Source organism: Leucoraja erinacea, chromosome 19 (genome assembly GCF_028641065.1).
Source record: "Leucoraja erinacea ecotype New England chromosome 19, Leri_hhj_1, whole genome shotgun sequence".
In the NCBI taxonomy this organism is placed as follows: Eukaryota; Metazoa; Chordata; class Chondrichthyes; order Rajiformes; family Rajidae; genus Leucoraja; species Leucoraja erinaceus.
The window spans coordinates 18,536,346-18,551,439 of record NC_073395.1 but is presented as its reverse complement, the minus strand read 5'-3'; the positions used below and the strand labels follow the sequence as shown (position 1 = coordinate 18,551,439).

The window sequence follows — 15,094 nt, the reverse complement described above, 5'->3', positions numbered from 1 at the left end:
AACAAACTCGACTTGACTTGAAAAGGATTTTGTACTTTTTATAAAGAATTACTTGGAATGAGTCGTCGAGAAGGCCATTCGGCCCAACTATTTTTTACTACAGTTAGTTATAGACTTCAACACCACCTTATCCATGCCAAACGTTGGCATATTGGGCTAGTCCCATTTGCCTGCATTTGGCCCATAGCCCTCTAAACCCTTCCTATCCATATCTGTCCAAATGGCTTTTTAAAAGTCAGAATAGTATCTGCTTCTATAGTTTCCTTGGCACCTCATTCCAGATACGGACAACACTCTGAGTGAAAGAGTTGCCCCCAGGTCCCTCTTAAATCTCTCTCCCCTCAAGTTAAGATTGTGCCCTCTAGTTTTAGAATCCTCTATCCTGGGAAAAGATTGTGAGTGTTCACTTTATTCATGCCCCTCATGATGTTGCGCACCTCAATAAGGTCACCCCCTCAGCCTCCTACTCTCCAAAGAGACCCCCCCCCCACCCCCCCATGGTATGTTGGTCAGTGTGAGTGGTTAATGATGGCCACCTGACCCATTGATTCATAATGATGAGGGGGCCATTTGGCCTGTCATTCCTGTGCTGGCTCTTTGCCAGAGCTCCAAGCCCATGGCCTGGGTGTGTTGAGTGGGGTCATGTATTAGTCACCCAGTGTGATCCTATTGACCAGGATCTGACCCCAGAGCAGCTCTGGAGGAGGTCCTCATGTGGCAACAGATCTCAAGCAAAGAAATCAGAACTAGTCAGACTTGAATCTGCCCCTAAAACCTTAATTGGAAGCAAAGCCTCACTCTTAATCTGAAGAAGGATCACAATCTGAAACGTCAACTATCCATGCTCTCTCCAGAGTCGCTGCCTGACAACCTGAGTTACTCCAGCAATTTCTGTCGTTTTTTTGTAAACCAGCAACTGCAGTTCCTTGCAGCTCTTAGCTTTCCAGCTGTTAAAGCTGTCAAGGATTTTCAATGGGTAACAAAAGGAATACAGATGTTGAAAACCTAACCCAGTAGAAATGTTCAGAATTTAGAAAGGAAGAACTGCAGATGCTGGTTTATACCAAATATATAGTCTGAAGAAGGGTCCCGACCCGAAACACCTTCAGAAGAAATATTCAACAGGTCAGGCACCATCATGGGAGAAACAGATACGTTTTTTTTTACCAGAGCTGACCACCAACCTGAACACAGGAAATTCAAGAGAGACAAGAAACTGCAGGTGATGGAATCGTGAGCTAAACACAATGTGCTGGAGGAACTCTGCAGGCCAGGCAACGTCTGTGGAGGGAATGGGCAGGCGATGGGTGTGTGGTCAAGTCTGTGTAATGTCTAATGTAAGGTCCATGAGTCTAACCTCCTCCATCAGACCCAATCTGAAGAAAGGTTCCGACCCAAAATGTCACCTCTCCATGTTCTCCAGGGGATGCTGCCTGACCCGTTGAGTTACTCCAGCACTTTGTATCTTTCCTGAACGTATATCCCAGCATTAGGAAAAGGGATAGTCACAAAGTGCTGGAGTAACTCAGCGGGTCAGACAGCATCTCTGGAGAACATGGATAGATGACGTTTCAGGTCAGGACCCTCATTTATTCATGTTCTCCACAGATGCTGTCTGAACAGCTGAGTTACTCCAACATTTTATCTCTATCCATGGTATAAACCAGTGTCCGCAGTTCCTTTTTATTACATTTAGCCAGAAAATGGGATGAAGGTTTGGTCAATTGTGAAGGGATCTGCCTCACTGCCCAGTCCAAGGTAGAGGTGACTTTCAGAGACCCCGGCCCCCTTCACCGCCCGTGTCTCTGGCCCTAATGGGGTGGTCCTGACAATCTCTCCAACGCTGTCTCATCCCAGCCGAGCTTTAGTAATCACACAGTAATCCCCTTTGTGCAGAACAGGGAGGATTATATGGCTTTAAAGTTAATTCTCAACACACTCTCAACTGCACTCGTTAATCTTGCCTGGGGTACATAGCGGTGCTACAGTGGCCTGAAGGTGATTTGCAGCTTGTGGGAGATGGGCCAGACTGCGGTGCTGCCTCCGAGGAGAAAGGACACGTATGCCCTGGAACTTCACATATGGTGCAGGTAATCGTTCAAATGGTCCCTTTATTATCATGTGTACCAAGGGTGCAGTGAAAATCTTTTTTTTGCATTCAGCTCAGCAAGACCATCACCAGGCATAGGTACAATCTCCCCAGCCCTCTCAATGGGCTCAGAACATCCCAATGAGTCCACTGAGACCATGTGCAAGAGGCACCAAAGCATGGCCACAAAGGTTCCGTTGCAGCCGTCGTCTCCTTTCTGGTCATTCAGCGAACCGTTCATCCCGCTCCTTGCACGGCCCTCTTTAGCCTTTGTTCCTTGGGGGGTGACTACTGTAGCCGACTTTGAGGGTGCGGAAGGTAAATCCCCCCCCCCCCACCCCCCTAGCCTTTTGCCCAGCGTCCAATGCACGCTCGTCTTTTACCCAGGGCAAGGGAATCAAGAACTAGAGAGCACAGGTTTAAGGTGAGAGGGGAGAGATTTAATAGGAACATGAGGGGCAACTTCTTCACACACAGAGGGTGGTGGGTGTATGGCGCGGCATCTTCCCTCTACGTGCAGGTTCCCGGTGAGCCGAGCCTGCGGTTGGGATTTGGTTGCGGCTCGCCAGGAGACTCTCAGTCTGAAGAAGGGTCTCGACCCGAAAAACGTCACCCATTCCTTCTATCTGAAGATGCTAGTACACAAAAATGCTGGAGAAACTCAGCGGGTGCAGCAGCATCTATGGAGCGAAGGAAATAGGCAACGTTTCGTCCCGAAACGTTGCCTATTTCCTTCGCTCCATAGATGCTGCTGCACCCGCTGAGTTTCTCCAGCATTTTTGTGCACCTTCGATTTTCCAGCATCTGCAGTTCCTTCTTAAACTCATCTGGAGATGCTGCCTGTCCCGCTGAGTTACTCCATCATTTTGCATCTATCTTCATTGTAGTTCCTTCCTCCACACCCATCGCCTGCCCATTCCCTCCATATTTCTCATGAGTGTGCCTGGCTCTCTCTGAGGCTGATTCGGAAGGATAAACGCTCAGTTCATACTGGTTATGTTGTTGTTCTTTGTAACTGACAGGAAATTAGCTCGAGCCTACACCTGCTGTGCACGAGGTACAACAAACGTGTCTGCAACTGTATGTTTCCTCTGGGTATTTACCCCAGCTTATTTACTCCACTATCAAGCCTTATCAAGCCGCTCCAGCATATCTGCACAATTAATGATCATTTTGAAAAAGCTTTATTTTTTTATAATCTTTGAGCGTTTGACGGCTCTGAGCCTGTACTCACTGGAGTTTAGGAGAGAGGACCTAATTGAAACTTCCCTGATATTGAAAGACCTGGATAGAGTGGGTGTGGAGAGGATGTTTCCACTAGTGGGAGAGTCTAGGACCAGAGGCCACAGGCTCAGAATAAAAGGACATACCTTTAGAAAGGAGATGAGGAGGTATGTCAATAGCCAGAGCGTGATGAATCTGTGGAGTTCATTGCCACAGACAGTGGTGGAGGCCAAGTCGATGGGAGTTTATAAAGCAGAAATTGCCAGGTTCTTGATTAGTAAGGATTATGAGGAGAAGGCAGGGACAGGGAAGATAAATCAGCCATGAATGGTGGAATAGACCTGATGGACTGGATGGCCTGATTCTATCCCTATGACTTATGAACATGAATCTGATTTTATAGTCAAATATATTTGTCTGAAAAAGGGTCCCGACCTGAAATGTCATCTGCCCATTCCCTCCACAGATGCAGCCAGACCTTTCTCCAGCACTTGAGTATAAGAGGAGGGATGTTCTACTGCAGTTGTACAGGGTCTTGGTGAGACCACACCTGGAGTATTGCATACAGTTTTGGTCACCTAATCTGAGGAAAGACATTCTTGCCATGCAGGGAGTACAGAGAAGGTTCACCAGATTGATTCCTGGGATGGCAGGACTTTCATATGAAGAAAGACTGGATAGACTCGGCTTGTACTCGTTAGAATTTAGAAGATTGAGGGGGGATCTTATGGAAACTTACAAAATTCTTAAGGTGTTGGACAGGCTGGATGCAGGAAGATTGTTCCCGATGTTGGGAAGTCCAGAACAAGGGGTCACAGTTTAAGGATAAGGGGGAAGTCTTTTAGGACCAAGATGAGAAAATCATTTTTTACACAGAGAGTGGTGAATCTCTGGAATTCTCTGCCACAAAAGGTAGTTGAGGCCAGTTCATTGGCTATATTTAAGAGGGAGTTAGATGTGGCCCTTGTGGCTAAAGGGATCAGGGGGTATGGAGAGAAGACAAGTACAGGATACTGAGTTGGATGATCAGCAATTATCATATTGAATGGCGGTGCAGGCTCGAAGGGCCGAATGGCCTACCCCTGCACTTATTTTCTATTCTATGTTTCTATGTTTGTGTTTTGCTCAAGATTGCAGCATCAGCAGTTTCTTGTTACAACGTTTTTATACTCTCACTGAACCAATAATTACACACACCAGGCACGAGATGGAAGAGAGATAATTTCCGATCATGTGCAGAGTGAATCTATCTGCTTCCTACAGAGGAACTCAGTGCATCCAACACATTGCTGCTTTAGCTTCCGGTTGCAGCTATTTACAGTCCAGCTCAGAGTGGGGTTCAAACTTCAGTGACCAGAAGGAGTTTGAGGAAGTTACACTTTGCGATTACAAGAGTGAGCCTCTCATTCTGTGGCCTTACAATCTTCAGGTCGTCTTTCAAACAAATCTGCTGTAAAAGCACAGGGGATTTAGTTGAGATAAAGCATGGGAACCGGCTCTTCAGCCCACCGTCAACGCCCTTCACAATAGCTCTTTGTTATCCCACTTTCCCATCCACTCCCTACAAAGAATTCTTCTACAAAGAAGAATTTGTCCCAGCAAGTTTCTGCCAATGGAGTAACACTCCTTCAGTACGGTGCTGGACACAGCCTCGGGACTGGGTCACCGGTCAGTTGTCGAGCGAGGTTATTATTAGCTTTCTCTGTTGCAGGAAATTCATTGAGGAATGTCCCAGTGGGCTGATCACCCTGCACGAGTTCCGGAGACACTTCTGCGATGGGACCGTGGGCCCAGGATCGTCGGAGTACGCCGAGCAGATCTTCCGGACTTTGGACGATAACAGGGTGAGGCAGGCAGGCACCGCCCGGGCTCCGACCTTTCCCATCCGGGTCTGTTTAGTTTAGTGATACAGCAGGGAATCAGGGTCTTCGACCACGCCGACCATCAATCATCTGTTCACACTTGTTCTATGTTATCCCACTTTTTCATCCATTCCCGGCAATTTACAGAGACTAATGAACCTACAAACCCGTACGTATTTGGAATGTGGGAGGGAATGGAAACCTTCCCCCTCTCACCTCAATGCTCTCTAATGCTGGACATTTCCACCCGCGGAAGAAGGTTCTGACTGTCTACCCTATCTATGACTCATCATTTTATATAATTCTATCAAGTCTCTCCTTTAACGTTTGCTGTACCAGGGAAAACAATCCAAGTTCATCCAACCACTGCTTGTAACTGAAACCGTCTAATCCAGGACGTCTCCGTAAATTGCCCTTTGAGTGTCGATGGTCAGCATAGACTCAGTGGGCCAAAGGGCCTACATGTACCTTTAAACCGATATGGTGGACTCCTGTGCTCCACCCATGGTGACCCCGTCCGGAAAGCTTCTCCGATTTAGATGTGCAGCTTGATATGGCCTCTTTTAGATGTCAAGGTTCGTCGAATGCCCCACCACGATGAGGCTGCAAGTGTCGGTTATTTCAGGTATTATAGCGTACAAGCTGATTTCAGATCAAATCTCCCATCGAATTAGTGTAGTGGAGTAGCCTGCACTTCAAGTGAGAATCTCAAGCCTGGATTAAAGTCACAGAGCTGGAAATGTCACCGAAAGGAACAGAGAATTCATCCACTTACATCAGCAACACTAATTACTTCACTCCCTGGGGTCTGCTTTCTACGTGCCGTGATGCTGACCTAAGCCGTTAACCCTCTTCCACAGAGTCCCTCTGGGCCCCTTGTAATGCTATTTGCTCTAATTGACTTAATGCCATCCTGACACCACCTGGAAAAGCATTTGGACGGGTACATTGGTAGGAAAGGTTTAGAGGGAAATGGGCCAAACATGGGCAAGTGGAACTAGCTTAGGTTCCGTCTTGGTTGGTATGGATGAATTGGTAAGTTGGGGCATCTTGGTCAGATGGGGCATCTTGGTCAGATGGGGCATCTTGGTCAGATGGAGCAGAATTGGTCAGATGGGGCAGAATTGGTCAGTTGGGGCATCTTGGTTGGCATGAACAAAGGGTCAGTTTCCCTGCCATATGACTCTATGATTCAACACAAGACACTGTGGCAGGTGAGTCAGCTGATCTTAGTTTGGGATCCGGCTCACACGGACTGGTGGTTTATTTGGTTCATTTATTGCTTTCTACCTGAATTATCAGTCATACCGCACAGAAACAGGCCCTTAGGCCAATCTCGTCTATGTCAACAAAGATACCCCACCTAAACTAGTCCCATTTGCCAACGTTTGGCCCATATCTTTCTAAACATTTCCTATCCATGTACTTGTTCAAATGTCATTTAAATGTTATTATAATACCTGCCTCAACTATATCCTCTGGCAGCTTGTTCCATACACCCAACGTTGTCTCTTGGGTTCCAGGTCAGCTTCCAACTTCTCCGCACTGCTTGGTTTAGTCTGGACGTACAACACGGAAACAGGCCCTTCAGCCCACTGAGTCCACCCTGACTATCAACCACCCTCTTCCCTCTCACCTAAATCTGTGCCCTCTGATTCTTGCTTCCCCAACGCTGGGTAAAAGACTCTGTGCATTCACTCTATTTATTTCACCTGTGATTTTATCCACCTCTATAAGATCACCCCTCAGCATTTATCTGTGTGTTCTTGTGCTTAAAGTGTCTGTAAATCTGCAACAGGTAAGAATGTCACTATTCCTGGTGAATTTGATCATTAAACTCAAATAAGACACAATACAACACAAGTACCTCAGCGGGCCAGGCAGCAACTCTGGAGAACATGTATAGGTGACGTTTAGGTCAGGACCCTTCTTCAGGCTGATTTCAGCAGCCCTATCCATGTTCTCCAGAGATACTGCCTGACCTGCTGAGTTACTCCAGCAATATGTGGGGGGTTTTTTTAATGCCTGCATCTGTAGTTCCTGTGTTTCTGGTAATGACCTCACTTGTCTCTCTTGCCTTGTGCGTGCGATGAAGGATGATCTGGTGGATTACAGCGAGTATGTAACAGCCGTCAGCTTGCTGATACAGGGCACGGCGGAGGAGAAGTTGAGGTGGTCCTTTAAACTCTACGATAAGGATAAGGACGGAGCCATCAGCCGGGCAGAGATGCTGGAGATTATGCAGGTCAGCTTCCAACCTCTCCGCACTGCTTGGTTTAGTCTGGACGTACAACATGGAAACAGGCCCTTCAGCCCACTGAGTCCACCCTGACTATCGACCACCCATTCGCAGTAGTTCCATGTTATCCCACTTTCTCATCCACTCCCTACACACTAGGGGCAGTGTACAGAGGGCCAATTAACCTTAACTTACAAACCCGCACGTTTTTTGGGATGAGGGAGGAAACCAGAACACCCAGAGGAAATTCATGTGGTCCCGGGGTGAATGGGTAAACTCTATCCAGAGACCACCCCAGGTCAGGATTGAATCGGGATCTCTGGCACTGGGACAGCGGCACTACCCGCCGCACCACTGTGCCGCCCTTAATGTGTATCCAGATACAGTGAAAAAGTGCGACTGCTTATCCTCATGTTCCAAACCTGGGGGAATCTTTAGATGAGTTCCATCTTTTTCCCTATTTCTTCCCAGCTGTTATCAGGCAACTGAACCATTCTATCGTCAACTAGCAAGCAGTCCTGACCAACCATCTAACTCATTGGACTTTATCTTGCACTAGATATCCTTTATCCTGTATCTGTACACTGAGGGCGGCTTGATTGTAATCCAGTACAGCCTTTCCGCTGTCTGGATAACGCACAACAAAAAAAGCTTTTTGCGGTACCTCGGTACACATGACAGTGAACGAAACAAATTGAAATAAAACTAGGCTAAACTAAACTAATCTCCTGTGAGGGGATATCTCTCTGTACAGGCCATCTACAAAATGAGCCTGGCAGCGTCGCTGACGAATGTTGACCTGCAGACGGCTGAAGAATGCACCGAGCGCATGTTCACACGTCTAGACAAGGATAGAGACGGTGAGTGCATGGAATATTGCGCCAGGGAGCAGCCAGACAAAGGGGAAAGACTGGCACCCATTCCTCCCTTTCCCCCTTCCCCAATCCCCTTCCACTTACATTCCTTCCTCTGGCTTCACAATTCCCACCTCTTCTACCCTTATCTCTTTTTGAGACACGTTTTGTATCTTCGTCTTTTAGACATCAGAGATACAACGTGGAAACAGGCCCTTCGGCCCACCGTGTGCCTGCCGACCAGCCATCACCCTGTACACAAGCACAATAGGGACAATTTACTATTTGCAGAAGCCAATTAACCTACCAACTTGCATGTCTTTGCGATGTGGGAGGAAACCGGAGCACCCGGAGAAAACCCACGTGGTCACAGGGAGATTGTGCAAACTCCGTACAGACAGCGCCTGTAGTCAGGATCGAACCTGGGTCTCTGGTGCTGTGAGGCAGTGAGGCAGCAACTCTACCACTGCTCCACTGTGCCGACTCTGGCCTTTGTCCAGCCATCTACCTATCAAAGGTCCCCCTCATCCATCACCTATATCCACCTATCACTTAGTGTCATAGATTCATACAGCACGGAAACAGACCATTTGGCCCAACATGCCCACACCGGCCGACATCTACATTAGTCCCACCTGCCCGTGTTTGGCCCATTTTCCTCTAAACCTTTCCTATCCATGTACCTGTCTGGCAGTAACTGTAAGGCTTTGTCCTGCCTCTCTTCTCTCCCACCTTTCTCTCCCCCACCTTCCCCCAACACAATCAGTCTGAAGAAAGATATTGACTCAAAGCATCGCTTATCCATGTTCTCCAGAGATGCTGCCTGACCCGCTGAGTTACTCCAGGCCTTTTATGACTGGCGGGCATGGAAGTTGCTACAAAAATGGATGTCCTTATTTCGATCAAAGAGATGGTCCAACTTGGAGACACAAGGAACTGCAGATGCTGGAATCTTGAAAAAAACACAAAGTGCTGGAGGAACTCAGTGGGTTCAGGGTCAGACAACATCTGCGGAGGGAATGGATCGGTGACGTTCCGGGTCGGGACCCTTCATTGGTCTGAAACGTTGCCTGTCCATTCCCTCCACAAATGCTGCCTGGCCCGCTGAGTTCCTCCAGTACTCTGTGTGAGGCTTGAGAGACATTGAGAGGCATTGTAGGATTTCATTGCGTTGTGGGATGTTGTTGATTTCTGTACATCAGAAGAGTAACCGCTCTGCATTGGTGGAGATTGGCAGTGGGATAATGTGAGTGGTGGGGTGGGTGCAAGGAAGATTCGCTGGGATGGACCGTTGACTCGTGAGGACAGACTGGAGAGGCTGGCTCTGGAGTAGAGGGTGAGAGGACAATACTTACCCAATAGCCAAAGTCCTGGATAGAGTGGAAGCGGCGAGGATGTTTCAGGACCAAAGGGCACAGTCTCGGAATTAAAGGAAGTACCTTTAGAAAGGAGAAGCGGAGCATTTATTTTTAGTGAGAGGATGTTGAATCTGTGGCTTTCATTGCCACTGACGGCTGTGGGGGCCATGCCAATGGTATTTTTAAAACAGAGATTATTGTTCTTGATTAGTAAGTGTGTCAAAGGTTACGGGGCGAAGGCAGGAGAATGGGATTGAAAGAGAAAGATAGATCAACCATGATTGAATGGTGGAGTAGACTAGATGGGCCGAATGGCCTAATTCTACTCCTAGGACTTGTGAAACTGAGCTCTCCGACAGTCCAAGGCAGAGTTCACCCAGCTGGGGGGCTGCAGGCTTGTGTGAACATTGCTCAGGATGTCATGATGATGTTCCTGCATCTTTTCCTAGCTGTGATCAGCCAGCGGGAGTTTGTGGAGGGAGCGCTGGAAGACGCCTGGGTGCGTGCGATGCTCGAGTGTGACCCAAGCACCGTGGAGGTGCCAACGTCAGCCCGGCCACGGCAACAAGCGAACCCCAGCCCCACCCGGCAACAACTGAACCGCAGCCCCACCCGGCAACAGCCGAACCCCCAGCCCCACCCGGCAACAAGATCCCAGCCCCACCCGGCAAACAAGAACCCCAGCCCCACCCGGCAACAGCTGAATCCCAGCCCCACCCGGCAACAAGTGAACCCCAGCCCCACCCGGCAACAACTGAACCGCAGCCCCACCCGCAACAGCCGAACCCCAGCCCCACCCCGCAACAAGATCCCAGCCCCACCCGGCAACAGCCGAACCCCAGCCCCACCCGGCAACAAGATCCCAGCCCCACCCCCGGCAACAAGATCCCAGCCCCACCCGGCAACAAGCGAACCCCAGCCCCACCCGGCAACAGCCGAACCCCAGCCCCACCGGCAACCCCACAGCCCAACCCCACCCCACCCCAACAGCCCAACCCAGCCCCACCCGGCAACAAGTGAACCCAGCCCCACCCCAACAGCCCCCCACCCCCACCCGGCAACAGCCCCACCCAACCCCAACCCCCACCCGGCAACAGCCCAACCCCAGCCCCACCCGGCAACCCAACCCCAGCCCCACCCGGCAACAGCCCAACCCCAGCCCCACCCGGCAACAGCCAACCCCAGCCCCACCCGGCAACAGCCCAACCCCAGCCCCACCCGGCAACAAGCCCACCCCAGCCCCACCCGGCAACAAGCGAACCCCAGCCCCACCCGGCAACAGCCGAACCCAGCCCCACCCGGCAACAGCCGAACCCCAGCCCCACCCGGCAACAAGATCCCAGCCCAACCCGGCAACAACTGAACCCCAGCCCCACCCGGCAACAGCCCCAACCCCAGCCCCACCCGGCAACAGCCCAACCCCAGCCCCACCCGGCAACAAGTGAACCCCAGCCCCACCCGGCAACAAGTGAACCCCAGCCCCACCCGGCAACAAGCGAACCCCAGCCCCACCCGGCAACAGCCGAACCCCAGCCCCACCCGGCAACAACTGAACCCCAGCCCCACCCGGCAACAGCCGAACCCCAGCCCCACCCGGCAACAACAAGACCCTGGCCCAACCCGGCAACAAGTGAACCCCAGCCCCACCCGGCAACAACTGAACCCCAGCCCCACCCGGCAACAGCCGAACCCCAGCCCCACCCGGCAACAACAAGAACCTGGACCAACCCGGCAACAAGTGAACCCCAGCCCAACCCGGCAACAACTGAACCCCAGCCCCACCCAGCAACAACTGAACCCCAGCCTGGACACGGAGCCAGCGGCAGTGACGGACACTCTGTGTTCCTGCTGAGGACCCTCCACCCACTCCATCGCTGGTCCTCCCCACCGTCAGTGAGACCGCAGAAGCACGAGGACCTCCATCCAAAAATAAACTCTTCAGAAAAAAAAATATATGTAGCATCATAGAAAGCATAGAAACAGGCCCTTCTGCCCAACTTGCCCACACCGACCAACATGTCCTGTCTACACCTGCCCGCGTTTGACCCATATCCCTCTCAACCTGCCCTATCCATGTACTTGTCTAAATGTTTCTTGACTGTGTGATGGTACCGGCCTCAACTAGCTTGTTTCTTACATCCACCACCCTTTGTGTAGAAATGTTACCCCTCAGGTTCCTATTAAATCTTTCCCCCCTCGCCTTAAACCTTTGTCCACTGGTTCACGATTCCCATACTCTGGGCAAGAGACTGTGCATTTACCCTCTATTCGATATACAAAAGATAAACAGTGCTAAAACACTTCTGAAATTCTCAGCGGCTATATATATATATATTTATTAGTTATATCTTTGCTAGTGTTTACAAGCTATCCTTATAGCAAGCATCTTTGCCACTTATGTGGCCCCCTGGAGTGATATCCCTTCCCTTGTTTAAGGGGTATATCCACCACACTCGGCCCCCAATGTCCAGCAGCAGAAGGACCCATTGTATTGTATTGTATTAACCTACAAACCTGTACGTCTTTGGAGTGTGGGAGGAAACCGTAGATCTCGGTCTCCATGCAGTGTTGCTCAATGACTCTGTGACAGCAGCGTAGGGGTTTGCGGCCTGGCCGTCCCACCAACAGAGCGGTGTCTGGTGAGACAAGGTGGACGTTAGGTTCTGCGGACATCCGCAGTGTGAGATTCCATTCGCTATCCGACACACACCGCAACCTCTCAGATGCACACGGTTGTCTTCCATCAGCACAAACTGGTCATTGTGGATAAAATTCGACAATACAATTTCCTTCCTCAAATCTCTGCCCTGTTGAGCAATGGTCACTGGTTTTGAAGCGGTGCCAAGATTAGTCTCTTAAGAACGTTGATGGTGAAGTCTACTACTGTATTACATCACAATTGTTGTTGCATATTGTATTTATCTATGTGTGTGCTTTTCTATAGTTTGGTTTTAGCGGATTGAATGCCAACAAAGTATTTCACTGTACATGGGTAACATGTGATATTAAAGAATCACAGAATCATTGAATCGGTGACTTAAGCAAACCGTAGAGAGACCCAACAAACCAGGGACTCGAGGAGAAGCTCAACCACGTTTTGTTCAAGGTCTTTGGTGCCTTCATTTTATTGCTACACTGTAAAATCTCACAGTACCTCAATGGGGCTGGGGCTGTATTGTTCAGCAAAACACAGCAGGTCAGGCAGCATCTGTGGATGGAACAGACAGACGATGTTTCGAGTCTTCAGACTGATTCGTAGTAGCAGGGAGAAAGCTAGAAAAGGGAGGCAGGGGGTGGGACAAAGCTTGGCGAGTGATAGGTGGATGCAGATGAGGGGGGGGGGGGGAGTAAGGGGGGAGGTGAAAAGAAGCCAAAAGGGACAGTGAACCAGGGTGTGTTACAACCGCAGCTCATCATTCCTGGTTCAGCATTGTCATGTCCTTAGTTGATAGAAAATCCTGAGGGAGTGTCTCGTTTACACCTGAGACTCAGGAGACAGTGTGCAACCCGGCATCTAATGTCCCGCGGACCCAGCCGCGAGCTGAAGTGTGGCAATGTCTGGGAACATGGTTGTACCACGGGGATAACTGTAGCCCAGGGTTGCTGTACCATAGGGATGACTGTAGCCCAGGGTTGCTGTACCATAGGGATGACTGCAGCCCAGATTTGACTGTAGCACGGTGATAACTGTACTACGGGGTTAACTATACTGCTCCGGTCTAATGCTCAGGAGGAGATCTTCTTCTTTGGAGTGTAGGAGGCTGAGGAGTGACCTTATTGAAGTGTACAAGATCACAGTCTGTTCCCCAGGGTCGAGGTTTCTAAAACTAGAGGGCACAGGCTTAAAGTGAGAGGGGAAAGATTTAAGAGGGAACAAAATAGCACACTTTGCACACAGAGTGTTTAAGAAGGAACTGCAGATGCTGGAAAATCGAAGGTAGACAAAAATGCTGGAGAAACTCAGCGGGTGAGGCAGCATCTATGGAGTGAAGAAGAAGAAGGGTTCTGAAGAAGTGTCTCGACCCGAAACATTGCCTATTTCCTTCGCTCCATAGATGCTGCCTCACCTTTACCTTTGCACACAGAGAGTAGTTTATATCTGGAATGAGCTGCCAGTGGAATCTATAGAAGCGGATACAATTAAAACTTAAAAGACAGTTCCACGGATAGGAAGGGTTTAATGGACAACCGGCTAAATGCAGGCAAATGGGACTAGCCCAGCATGCCGATGTGGTCAACAACAAGTGGGCCGAAGGGCATGTTTCCGTGCTGTACAGTTGTAGGAATCTCTATGAGACCAAGGTTGTGCCAGTGAGAAAGACACAAAAACCTGGAGTAACTCAGCGGGACAGGCAGCATCTCTGGAGATAAGGAATGGGTCTGCAGTCTGAAGAAGGGTCTCGACCTGAAATGTCACCCATTCCTTCTCCCCAGAGATGCTGCCTGTCCCGCTGAGTTATTCCAGCTTTTTGTGTCTTTCTTCAGTTTAAACACCATCTGCAGTTCCTTCCTGAACACTCTGTCGGTGAATCTCTCTGACGAAGAACTGGGAGAACATCTCGCCTGCTCCACCAGAGGGCCCCATCGAGCCAAAGTAATGGTCACCCCAACAATTTCCCAGGAAACAGGGTTGAGATGTCACATGTATCGGTGATGGAACAGTGACATCTTACTTGCTGCAGCTTTACAGGCTCGTTAACGCTAATAATACACAGATAACAGGTAAGTATTAACAATACAATAAATTAATAGCAGTTATACTAGGTAACCATCGTAGTCCAAAACCGAAGTCTGTAGTGCAACCAAAGACATAGTCCGCAGAAGATCACAGTTGCTGAGGTTAGTGTTCAAGAGCCTGATGGTTGCCGGAAAGAAGCTGTTCTTGAAACTGGAGGTCACGGTTGTCAGGCTCCTGCACCTTCTTCCCGATGGTAGCATCGAGATGAGAGACTGGCCAGGTTGGAACATGTCCAGAAGCATGTGAAGAACAGCCCTGAACCAAAATGTCCCCTGTTAATGTTGTCCAGAACATGCTGCCTGACCTACTGAGTTACTCCAGCACTTTGTGTCCTTTTGTGTATTAACCAGCATTTGCAGTTCCTTGTTTCTAAGGTTCAATGGGATAGGGCACAAAGGCAGGCAGTGGGACTAACTCGTGTTGCCAAATTGGTCGGCATGGATGTGTGGATGGATAGGTGGGGGGCGCTGTCCTGAACGGCGCCTATCTTGCAGCTGTCCGTTTTCTTTCACTTCTTTTTATTATTTTTAGTACGTTAAAGTGTTTAGTTGGGGGTCTAATCTTTTATGTGTGGGGGGGTGGTGGGGGGGGAAGGGGGAAACTGCTTTTCAAGTCCCTACCTGGTCGGAGAGGCTGCCTTCCTCCGAGCAGCACTTTCGACCTGTCCTGGCGGCCTACCAGCGGGTCCTGGAGCGACGTTTCCCTGAGGGGACCTGGCCAGAACATCGGC

General features: G+C 49.8%; 1 protein-coding gene across 1 annotated transcript; it reads left to right on the top strand.

The window, feature by feature from the left end:
- The first annotated feature begins 2,019 nt into the window (after window positions 1–2,019).
- Window positions 2,020–13,012, top strand: si:ch211-245j22.3 (uncharacterized protein LOC563798 homolog). The gene is made up of 6 exons (XM_055650920.1): window positions 2,020–2,090; window positions 5,025–5,157; window positions 7,271–7,420; window positions 8,169–8,274; window positions 10,076–10,164; window positions 12,986–13,012. Exons 1-6 carry the CDS (start codon window positions 2,020–2,022, stop codon window positions 13,010–13,012), a joined length of 576 nt encoding a protein of 191 aa, XP_055506895.1.
- The last annotated feature ends 2,082 nt before the right edge of the window (window positions 13,013–15,094 follow it).